The sequence below is a fragment of the Mesoplodon densirostris genome, chromosome 4 (assembly GCF_025265405.1).
Source record: "Mesoplodon densirostris isolate mMesDen1 chromosome 4, mMesDen1 primary haplotype, whole genome shotgun sequence".
NCBI classification, from domain to species: domain Eukaryota; kingdom Metazoa; phylum Chordata; class Mammalia; order Artiodactyla; family Ziphiidae; genus Mesoplodon; species Mesoplodon densirostris.
In genome coordinates, this window is record NC_082664.1 from 33,875,089 (window position 1) to 33,886,708 (window position 11,620).

The window sequence follows — 11,620 nt, forward strand, 5'->3', positions numbered from 1 at the left end:
AGCCCTACGAAGGCAGGAACCAAAACTGCCTTTTGCTCTTGCATCTCTAGAACAGTGCCTGATAGGCATAAAAAAGCAATTGAACTAGTCAATAAATGGGTTCTTACCCTAAAATCAAATACCCAAATTCTGTTCCAAGTTTTGTGACCCAAAAGGGACATACATGCTCAGAGTACTGTAGGATTAACAGACTTCAGAAGTCCTTTCTAACCTTAACTATTCAGATCCCATTCCTTCCCTTTTGACGTCACTGGAATTAAAGCTCCTGAGAAAACGACACCAAGTACGCAAAAGCAGACATAATAAAATGGAAAAACACTTGGATAAGACCAACTCAAAACCTCAGCCATAATGAAAGAACATTTTGAAGAACACAATTCCAGAAGAGAAGGAAAACTTTAAAAAAGCCAGAAAAGAAGTACAAATACCAACACAATAGTTTCACTAATCATCTATGCCATCACTTCATTAGGTATCAGTAGTTTTCACATTATGCTCCCTCCAAATTCAGAGTACTGTACGCTACTGCCGAAATTAGTGGTTGCTAAGTCAAAGTAACTAAAATCCTTAAGTTTCAAATTTTCCCCAATGAAATTCAGACATTTTCCATCTGGCTCACAGGCATAAAAAACTAGGTGAAAGGGCTTCCCTGGTGGCGCAGTGGTTAAGAATCCACCTGCCAATGCAGGGTACACGGGTTCAAGCCCTGGTCCAGGAAGACCCACATGCCACGGAGCAACTAAGCCCATGCGCCACAACTACTGAGCCTGCGCTCTACAGCCCGCGAGCCACAACTACCGAAGCCCGTGTGCCTAGAGCCCATGCTCCGCAATGAGAAGCCACCGCAATGAGAAGCCTGTGCACCGCAACGTAGAGTAGCCCCTGCTCACCGCAACTAAAGAAAGCCCATGCACAGTAATGAAGACCCAACGCAGCCATAAATAAAAAAAATAAATCTAGAAAAAAAAAAAAAACTAGGTGGAAGATTAACAAATAAGAACACTTGCGAACAGCTGACCATGCCTAGAGTTTCTTGTAATTTTCATACCACTTAATGTGATTAGGTTCAATCGAAACCAAGACAAGTAAATTTTAGGGCATCGGTCTGGCAGATGTCCAGAACTACCAGTACTCCCAGCACCAGAACACCAGTAATTTGGGTCACTAACCACCTCTTAAAAATGCAAATTTGTTTAAAAAAAAATTGTGAGATCTACCGCCTATCAGCCTTACATATTTTACCATTTATATATCGGTTCAAACTGTTTTCTCTCATATCTAGCTGACATCATCTACTAGTAGACTCGGTGAGGCAGAACAAATGTTAAGGTTCAGCTTTTTGAGGAAGGTATGGCTGAACTTGAGATATATTACACTCAAACTTTCCTTAGAGGACTAAGTTGACCCCTGAACAGCCAAACTCCATGTTGCTGAAAATTCGAGTATACTTTAGTCAGCCCTCTGTATCTAAGATTCCACGTCAACTGATTCAACCAATCATGGATCGTGTAATACGGCAACGCGTATTTGTTGAAAAAAGTCTGTATATAAGTGGACCCATGAAGACCAAACCTGTGCTGTTCAAGGGCCAACTGTATATAAAAAAACAAGTTACAAGGACTCCCCTGGCGGTCCAGTGCTTAAGACTCCGTGCTTCCACTGCAGGGGGCACGGGTTCGACCCCTGGTCCGGGAACTAAGATCCCACACTCCCCGCAGCACAGCCCAATACAAAACGAGTTACTTTACGCCCTGCAAAACCTGGTCCTAAAACTGCTTAGGATTATATACCCACACTCTTTACTTCTCATGTCCTGTATCTGGGAATTCAGGCCAACTTATCAGTTCAAAATAACTTAGTCATCTCTGCCATTTGTTCAAAGAGAGGGCTTTATCTTATTAAAGTGGTAAGCCACTGATGTTACCTATTTAACGATAGAGAGGTGAAAAGTCACTGGTAAAACGTCAAACATACACCACACCACCGAGTTACCGTATCTAAAAAGCCCAAGGGGGAAAATAATTGTGCCTCTCCATTTCACACACACTGTAAAGAAAATAAACCTAGGTTCCCATTTGGTAAGCAGAGTACCCCACATCTAAGTGAATAAACAAGTATACCACACAAACTCTCTCTAGAAGAGTTTGCGTTAAAAAGATCAGCTTCACAATTTTATGGCCCGAGTCCTGCAGTCTTGAACACGGGGCAGCTTTCACGCCAAGAACTTTTAACCCCAGCCTCCACATATGGAGATTCCCACTACCCAATCCCCACACTTTGGGGAAGCCCAATCTTCCCACGGTTTCTAATTCTGCATTCCTCAAAATCCCTGAAAGGTTAGGTCAGATGAGTGTGGAGTGGTTTGGGGGTTCTGGAACTAGACTTCCTGGGTTCTAATACCAGGAATTATATATATACTACATGTAATAGTTAAGAATTCAGTGACTATACAGACAAGGGACTTAATAGTGGCTACTATTTGTTATTTACTGTTCTGCTTACAAGTATTTATCTAGACTAGCACTCAAATGAGTATGATATTCCTAAAAGAAACAATAAAGCTAATTTCCTATAGGTATAGGGCTCTAACACTTAACAGAGATGGATGTAGAACCTTAGGCAGTTTTCACTACCCAACTGTTTTCCCTTTAACAGACTGCTACATCCATGTCTCAGGACAAGAAAAAGCATGTGAAAGCCCCTTAAAGCATTCATGTGCAGTGATTTTAAAAAAGTTTTACGTGATGATCTCCGACCATCAAAATTATATTACAACCTTTAAGTTAGGCATAAAACATTGAATTTTACAATCTTGCTTCCCAAATTGTCCTTCTCTTGGCTATGGAAGGCCTAAATAACGTGACGCCAAATAAAATTGGGTGGTTAAAGGACAGGAGGATCACACACAAGGGAAACCGTCGTAACAACTGTTAGTCATCACTGTTTTGAACAGTTCACACTTCTTTGTCCATCTTCTGACTAGCCAAGAAATGTCAAGGGTACTAATTAAAAAAAAAAAAAAAGGCTCACCATACCTCACTACTACAGCCTTCTCTACCAGGGATTTTAAATGTGTCAAATGTGCATGGGGAAGGAGGAGGATGTAGCCATACTTCCTTTGAACAAACAGACAAAATCAGTTTTATAATCTTTTATTATCAATAACAAACAGCTGCTTTAATGTCTTTGCCAGGCAGCTGTTAAAGGGTGGGTGGATGGACACCCTTGACCCTAACAAGGAAAACTCAAATTAAGCCTTTACGTACAAGCAAATTTAGAGCTCTTTTAAGTGTCCAAAGCTATTAATTAGTTTAAGTGAGGCATTAAACTAATTTTGTATTAACATATTTGAATAACCAGGAACTAAAACGTTCAAATTTTTCTAGTACAAAAAAATTAAATTTGCTTTAGTTATAAAAGAGCTCTGTCAATATACACAAACTATATACTTCAGACATTCACAAAAATGTGAGCAGAAGGCTTATCAAAAACATTTAATACAATTAGTTTTCAACAACCCCTGGTGGTCCACATCTACAAAGATACCCAGCCCAACCCAACCCAACCCCCCTCCAAATCCCACCCCCACAGAAAAGCACATACTTACCAGAATTTTTAGCAAGTATGGTTTGGGAATTTTTTTTTTTTAAAAAAGGCCCCCAGGGCAAGTTATTTACAGTTTAATTGCCACTGTCAACTGATCTGGACCTTGACCGGGACCGGGACCTGGACCTGGACCTCTGGCGATCCACAGATGCTGGAGACTTAGATCTACTTGAAGAACCACGTTTCTGGCTCTTCTCAGGCACAGGAGACCTACTAACAGAACGGGATTTGCTCCGGCTCCGGCTCCGGCTCCTGGACCGGCTGTAAGACTTGCGACTCCGGGACCGAGAACGGCTACGAGACCTCGAGGAACTCCTGGTCCGGGAACGAGACCTGCTTCGTGACCTACTAGGAATGAGAAAAAAAAAACAAAAAACAAAAAACAAAAAACTAAGTGGCAGGCCCTACAAATCCATTAAATAAAACTTTGACCTAAAAATTTAAACAGGACATCCCTGGTGGCACAGTGATTAAGAATCCGCCTGCCAATGCAGGGGAAACGGGTTTAATCCCTGGTCCAGGAAGAACCCACACGCCGCGGAGCAACTAAGCCTGTGTGCCACAACTACTGAGCCTGAGCTCCAGAGCCCGCGAGCCACAACTAGTGAGCCCGGGTGCTGCCAACTACCGACGCCCAAGCACCTAGAGCCCATGCACCGCAATGAGAAGCCACCCCAACGCGAGGCCCACGCACTGCAATGAAGAGTAGCCCCCAACTCGCCGCAACTATAAAAGCCCAAGCGCTGCAACGAAGACCCAACGCAGCCAAAATAAAATAAATTTATATTAAAAAACAATTTAAAGAGATACCTGTGCCTTTTGCTGCCTTCAATTAATTTGATTTTTCTCCCATTTATTTCTTTTCCAGAAAGTTTTTCAATAGCATTCTTTAAGTCACCATAAGAGGCAAACTCAACTACCCTACAAAGAAAAAAAATGCCATTTGTAAAGTTATATACTTCTTATCGTCTCACAAACTATGTTATCAGTCTAGTTTAAGTACCTTTTTAATGTTCATTTTGCTATTGCTATATTGAGTCATCTCTTTACAGATAAAACAGCATGAGAGCAAGACTTTGCAACCTCCAAACCGTTGACATTTTAAGCTAGATGATGCTTTGGGGGTGAGAAGCTTTCCTGTGCATTATAGGATGATTACTAACATCCCAGACCTCTTCTCACAAGATGCCAGCAGCACCCTCAATCATGACAACCAAAAGGTCTCCAGAACTGCCACATGCACCCTGAGGAGCAAACTCAACCCTGACTGAGAACTGCTACATTCCAGCATGTCCAAACTTGAGAGCTCAAACATTCAGAATAAAACTTTCAGAATATTTTAAAAGACTCTCATACTCCAGTACATACTCACCCTTCATTTAATTTAGGTCGATGTGCGTCCGCAAAGGTTACTTCCCCAGCTTGTCTCATGAAATCTTTGAGATCCTTAACACAAGACGATTGTGTTAAGCAGAGAAAAGGAAATAGGACACACAAACAACCACATTGTATAAAAACAAGACTACTGAAAGAGAAGATGTTAGATAAAGTACAAACATGGTATTTACCACACTTGTATTCTATCAGAATTTAAAAATAATATATGTCAGGGCACGAAATAAGCAAATAGCATATTGCTTTTAAGCAAAATGCCAGGAAATTAAGATTTTAACATTAAAGTAGTATTAGTCTATACTGAGCTCAATACAAAAGGAAAAAAACAAAACAAAAAACAAAAACAAAACAAAAAGAAACAATACATATTTTTAAAGTAAAGACTAAAGTAGAAATTTTATATTTAAAAACAAAACATTTACAAGACACCAGTTATCTTGTGCCCCATATGTCATTAAAAAAGTTTACTTTACCTTTATTATTATTTCCCTAGGCTAGTCAAGCAGCAAACCATTAATCGGTCGGAGAAACCTTCATGACATATGCCCGACTGGCTCTTCGCCACCCACTTGAAGGACACTACCCAATCGATGGAAGCCTTTAATCGCACAGCCCTCCCTATTAGCAGACTACTGGCGGATGCAGACATGTTCTACTCTTGTGTAGTTACCAAGGACCACTTTACTGCGATCAGGATTCCAACGACCACCTAATTTCGTATCTTTCAACTCTTTTCGACCAGGACCTCTTATTCGGAAGCGTTACAGGAAGACAGCTCTCAACTTAGGGATCAGATCACGTTATCAACGCTCTGGGATCGCTGCAACCTGGCACTTCAAGGAAGTGCACCGATTACGTCTAGACCGGCAAACACAGATCTAGAGGTGGCCAATTGATCACTGTAGGAGCTGACTGGCAAAGTCAACCAGGCCCAACCAAGAGTGACCAAGACAACGATTAGGATAACCCACAGGCACTCCTCGTCATAAGGCCAACGACACAGATAGGCTGGCAAATAAAGGGTTTAATATTTGGTTAAAATTGTTATTAAAAAACAAGAAAATATATCCTCAAAACATTTACATTTGATCACTAATATTAAAGTTTGAAATATCCCCCAATTACATTTAATTAAAATTTTAAAATTACGATTAAGTCCATTAATTTAAAAATAAAACTACTTTTAATAAAACATTAATAAAAACATTAGCTACCCACTAATATTTAAAAAGCCACATTAAAATATCTCAAAACTGTATTTCAACAAACCTGCCAGCTGACTCTTGAAGATAAATTCTCAACTATAAGCCGATTTTCTGTTCTTACAGGTGGAGCATTTCTGAAGAAGAAAATGAGCGCTCACAATGGAAGAAATGAAGCAACGTGCACCTATTGTGTTCAGTTGTGGGCAAGTTCAAGCAATCAGATATGACAAGTCATTCAAATGACTTCCGCCAACAGTTTCTGCATTATTTTATGACTCACACACTTACAGGAACAGTGGACGTAACAGAAGTGATTATACGCAAACGGCAAAATCGCTTATTGCTAATGGTTTTTAAACATTAACGACTCCTCCTGCAGCAACGCTTGTTCAAAGCAGCCATCCATCACATACCGTCTATCATTTCGAGGTCTGCGACTACTAAAACGGTCTGAGTAGCGTCCTCTACCTCTTCCGCCTCGAGATCGAGCCCTGGCATGTTCAATTGTAACCCTACAGAAAGGGAAGAAACTTCTTCATTATCCACTTAGGCTATGGCAGAGACCTATTTAGAAATAAATACCCAGCTGACCTAGTCTGCTCTATTTCTGCAGTGCTAACTAGTGATAAAACTAAAAACGAGATCCTCACCTTTCACTGCAGAGTTCTTTTCCATCAAGTTCATATACGGCATCATCTGCATCCCTGGGATCCTCAAATTCCTAAATTACAAACATGAAAAACCCCAAATGTTTCACACGCCTTTAAAAGTGTATTCTACAACCCATTAAAACCAGTAAATACCTGAGAAAGCCCAGGAAGAGTATCTTAATGACAACAGCATATAGCTCAGCCCCATCAAAAAGCGACCAGCAGTGATTTCTCTCAGCCAGCACTGAGGCTCTTTTATTCCTTAAGAAAATCACTGCCTCAAGGATGCAAAGCATTTCCTAAAGATACTCTACCTGGACTCAATAAAATCGAAGGCACTGGTTACCACAATCTTTACCCACTTAACAACAGATAAGTCAACCAGTTCTAAATACTCACCACAAAACCAAAGCCTCTTTTCAGATCAATATCTCGTATTCGTCCATACCCCTTGAAGAATCTTTCCACGTCCTTCTCCCGGGCCGCTGGATTTAGCCTCCCGATGAATACTCGACAGCCACTCATGTCCGGCTACTACTTCCTGTCAGTAAATAATTCAATTGAGATAATACCGGTGAAATGTCAGAAGAATGTCTGGTCAAGGGATCAAAAACATAAACGGCATAAAATAAAATGTTTACCCGGTGATGTTATAAACAAGACTGCCAAGAGTGCCTCTTAACTAGGCCAGGTCCCTTGCAGACAAAATTAAAACTCGGCTCCCAACACGATCCTTCCCTGGGCCCAGACCGCAGCAACCGCAACGCCCACTGCCGCCTCAGGAACTGCGCAGCCGCACTCTCTCCCCGGCTCTTCTGGCCCCCTCCCGTCTGCCGCAGTCAGGAAAGGCCGAGAAGTGCGGGCGGAGCCGACCCCCCCTCCGCAAGGCCAGCCCAATGGCGACGGGCCGCGCGCGCGTCGCCGCCTCCCAGGAGAGTCACAGCGGGTGGAAGCCGGAATCTCGTGACGCCACCGCCTCGCCTGCGCAGACGACGGCGGGCGGCCGCGGAACAGTCACAAAATGGCGGCCTCGGAGCCGGCGGTGGGGACAGCCGTGCGTGCCAAACTCCCTGTCCCCTCCCCCCTCTCCCGACCCCACCGCTCCGGGTCACTGTACCCGCCCTGGGACAGCCCCGACCACACCCCGAGCAAAGGTCTCGGCCCACTACTCGCCGGGTTCGGAGAGTGAAGGAGGCAGGGAGGGGCACACGACCCCTCTGTAAAAATGACCGTGACCAGGACCGCCCTTCCCCCGTCAGGTCCCCTCAAACAATACCCAAAGGGAGACGTGCCCCAGCGCCCACCTCGAATAAACTGCGCTCATTTGGACGCCGTCCTCCGCACAGAGAGCAGCCATGACCACTCGCGATCTGAGCGGCCATGAAGAAGCCTCGATCCGAGAAGCCTTTCCCTCAAAGTGAGCCACTCACCTACCGGACAGGATCTTTGTCAGCTGAGACCCAGAGAGGTCCGTAGTCTGCAACGGAGCCGGCAGCCTCCCCGCAGACCAGGACTCAACTCGTCTACGTCTCTCCACAACTGACGCACTTAGCTGCTCTGGCGTCCTACAAAATGGAGGGCGCGTCCTTGCGTCACTTCCGGGACCGCCCCTGGCACCGCCCCATTGGGTCGGAAACAGAGGTGTCGAGGGGCCGGGCCCCGTTACGGTGACGGCCTAAGTGACCCGCACTCGCGGTGGGCGGGGCCGAGGGGAGGGACCTGGCATGGGCGTGGCCGTCAGGTTCTCAGCGCCGAAGAGGTCACGGTGGAAGACTGGCTGGTTCCCCTTAGGCCGTGAAGTTCAGTTCATAATTATCTCCCTCATAAAAATACCCTAAGGCAAATGACACCTTTCGTTTGTTTGTTTGTTTGTTTTCGCCGTGCTGTGGCATGCAGGATCTTAGTTCCCCGACCAGGGATCATACCTGTGCCCCCTGCAGTGGAAACCCTGATTCTTAACCACTGGACCACCGGGGAAGTCCCCACACCTCTTCTTTATCTTGTTTTTTCTTAATACCCTGAAGCATACTGGGTGAAAGAAACTCAGGGGGCCTCCCTGGTGGCGCAAGTGGTTGAGAGTCCGCCTGCCGATGCAGGGGATACGGGTTCGTGCCCCGGTCTGGGAGGATCCCATATGCCGCGGAGCGGCTGGGCCCGTGAGCCATGGCCGCTGAGCCTGCGCGTCCGGAGCCTGCGCGTCCGGAGCCTGTGCTCCGCAACGGGGGAGGCCACAACAGTGAGAGGCCCGCATACCGCAAAAAAAAAAAAAAAAGAAACTCAGGCTTTGCAAAAATATCTGGCCATCTCTGAGCCCTTGCTGCTTGCAATTTACGGTTGCACTTTGGAGGGCGCTCCCTGATGCTCAAGTGAATATTTTAACCATATGACGGACTTACGGGTTAGTTATAACAAGAAGTCTAAGGAGCTGCAGTATTGTTTAAATGGAAGGTTTGGGGGTCATGAGATACTGAAACTGGGACTGTGGCTAGAAGGCCATCTGAAATTGAGGCCAGAATGCCGACCTCTGCTTTTCCACACTCTAGGATTGTGCTGGCTAAGAAGGTGTTTCAAGCTACTTCTAAATCCAAACGGTATTTGGTTAACTCCTATTCCGGTTTCTGTAATGTAATACATAAAAGTCTACCATTCTTCAGAAACAGAAAGTGTGTTTTCAAAGTAAGTGTGAAACGGTAGCCCTTCACATTCTTAACTTTGCATTTTCCCAGTAAGGTTGGCAGGCTTAGAAACTTAGGCAATAAAGAGAATGATGGTGAAAAAGTTACTTTTCTTTAATTTAACCCCATTTTTGAGAGATGCCCAGAATCTAGGGTTGCTGCTTGCAACTAGAGTTACACAGAAATAAAGTAGTTCAAGAAAGAGCAGACGCAAAAGGGAGGGGATATGGGAACATATGTATATGTATAACTGATTAAATTTGTTATAAAGCAAAAATAAATAAATAAAATAAAATAAAATAAAACTCAGAAGCCATGAAAGGAAAAAAAAAAAAAAAAGAAAGAAAGAGCAGAGCTACCAGCCCTTACTCTGACCTCCAGGGCCCTTGGGAACTCTGGATTAGAACTTGGATAGTTTGTATGGCATGAACTCATCCATTCATACATTTGTATGTTTATTTTATTTTATTTTATTTTATTTATTTATTTTTTTTTTTTTGCGATACGCGGGCCTCTCACTGTGTGGCCTCTCCCGTTGCGGAGCACAGGCTCCGGACGCGCAGGCTCAGCGGCCATGGCTCACGGGCCCAGCCGCTCCGCGGCATGTGGGATCTTCCCGGACGGGGGGACGAGCCCGCGTCCCCTGCATCGGCAGGCGGACTCTCAACCACTGCGCCACCAGGGAAGCCCTGTATGTTTATTTTTAAAAGCGCCTCTGCGAGTACAGAGCAAAATTGTGAAGTTAGTTATGGTGTGGCCAATTAAGGATGGATTTAAAAGAAAATATGTATTTGTTAAATTAAAACACTTACTTTTAGCTGCTAGCCTGATAAACATAGGCATTTTATAATGCACAAACTGTTCCAAACCTGTACTTATTTAATTGCATTTGTTTGCTTTCTGCATAATTAAAAAAAATCAGCCTCCCAATTATTTTCTACATTCTGTGTTGAATATGGAAGCAACATCTTGTGATTTCACTCACTAAACATTATTTTTGCTGCAATAAGAGAAAGTAATCTGGAAAATATTTTCTGGGGTGAAAAAGAAGAATGATAGTTCTGTACACCATAAAAAAAAGTAGCTGCTGGGGCCTCCCTGGTGGCGCAGTGGTTGAGAGTCCGCCTGCCGATGCAGGGGATACGGGTTCGTGCCCCGGTCTGGGAGGATCCCATGTGCCGCGGAGCGGCTGGGCCCGTGAGCCGTGGCCGCTGAGCCTGCGCGTCCGGAGCCTGTGCTCCGCAACGGGAGAGGCCACAACAGTGAGAGGCCCGCGTACAGCAAAAAAAAAAAAAAAAAAAAAAAAAAAAAAAAAAAAAAAGTAGCTGCTTTCAGCCCGAGATGTTGTGATTTTCTTCAGGATTCACTTTTTAATAAAGTCTCTTGATTTATTTACTGTTAAAAAGTTTGTGACTTCCACAAATTGTTCATTAATAGTTCCTAGTGACTTAATCTACTCTATTTTAAACAACTTGTCTTCTTCAGTGTTTGTTTTTTCCGTGAAAACTGCCTGTCTCCCTACCAGATTTTCTTACCAACTTCTCCAATGAACACAAGATCATCTTCCATGAGCAGAATTACTCTCCCTTCTATGTGATCCTACGATATTCTGTGTACACCCCTATAATTCCTTCATCACTGACTTATAATAAAGGTATGTGTTATTCATGTTTTTGTCTCCAGGAATGCCTAGCACAGAAAAGACTCAGTATTTGTAGAACTGGGTTTGCATTTCTTTCAGGTGTTCCTGTTCCTATATTAATGTTTCAACAAAATGACTTGGCATTTTTTTCCTAAGGCATCCAAGTGAGTAGCAAATCTTTAGTAAAGGAAAAAAGATGCAAAGAAATTACAGATTAAAATAAACAGAGTTTATCAAAGCCATCTCTTTGGGAGACTTTCAGCATAACTGTGGGAAGCTTCCTTCACCACATCCCTGATTTTTATCTAACTCAGGAGTCGGCAAAGTATGGCCTTTGGGCCTAATCCAGCCTCTCAACTGTTTTTGTATGGCCTGAGGATGATTTTACATTTTTAATAATGGGGGGAGGGGAATCCAAAGAAGAATAATATTTCATGACACATGAAA

General features: G+C 43.7%; 1 protein-coding gene across 5 annotated transcripts; it reads right to left on the reverse strand.

Annotated features, from left to right (window-relative positions):
• Nucleotides 1-3,136: 3,136 nt before the first annotated feature.
• SRSF5 (serine and arginine rich splicing factor 5) lies at nucleotides 3,137-8,417 on the reverse strand. Of its 5 annotated transcripts, none has more exons than XM_060095931.1 (8): nucleotides 8,287-8,417; nucleotides 7,256-7,397; nucleotides 6,857-6,927; nucleotides 6,620-6,718; nucleotides 6,271-6,340; nucleotides 4,979-5,052; nucleotides 4,417-4,527; nucleotides 3,137-3,951 (listed from the first exon to the last, which is right to left on the reverse strand). In XM_060095931.1, exons 2-8 carry the CDS (start codon nucleotides 7,379-7,381, stop codon nucleotides 3,681-3,683), a joined length of 822 nt encoding a protein of 273 aa, XP_059951914.1. In that variant the 5' UTR covers nucleotides 7,382-7,397; nucleotides 8,287-8,417; the 3' UTR covers nucleotides 3,137-3,680. The 5 variants fall into 5 exon arrangements, with proteins under 5 accessions (XP_059951914.1, XP_059951911.1, XP_059951910.1 ...); XM_060095928.1 differs by having other exon boundaries at nucleotides 3,137-3,954; nucleotides 8,291-8,416; XM_060095927.1 differs by having other exon boundaries at nucleotides 3,137-3,954; nucleotides 8,287-8,415.
• Between the last annotated feature and the right edge of the window lie 3,203 nt (nucleotides 8,418-11,620).

What these genes read in the sequence shown, in the direction of transcription:
- SRSF5 (XM_060095928.1), bottom strand. Translation starts at nt 7,381, where the DNA reads ATGAGTGGCTGTCGAGTATTCATCGGGAGGCTAAATCCAGCGGCCCGG. An exon ending in AGACCTCGAAATGATAGACG is followed by an intron (nt 6,341 to 6,619) that starts GTATGTGATGGA and finishes TTTCTTCTTCAG; the next exon opens with AAATGCTCCACCTGTAAGAA. An exon ending in CGACCTAAATTAAATGAAGG is followed by an intron (nt 4,528 to 4,978) that starts GTGAGTATGTAC and finishes TTTTCTTTGTAG; the next exon opens with GGTAGTTGAGTTTGCCTCTT.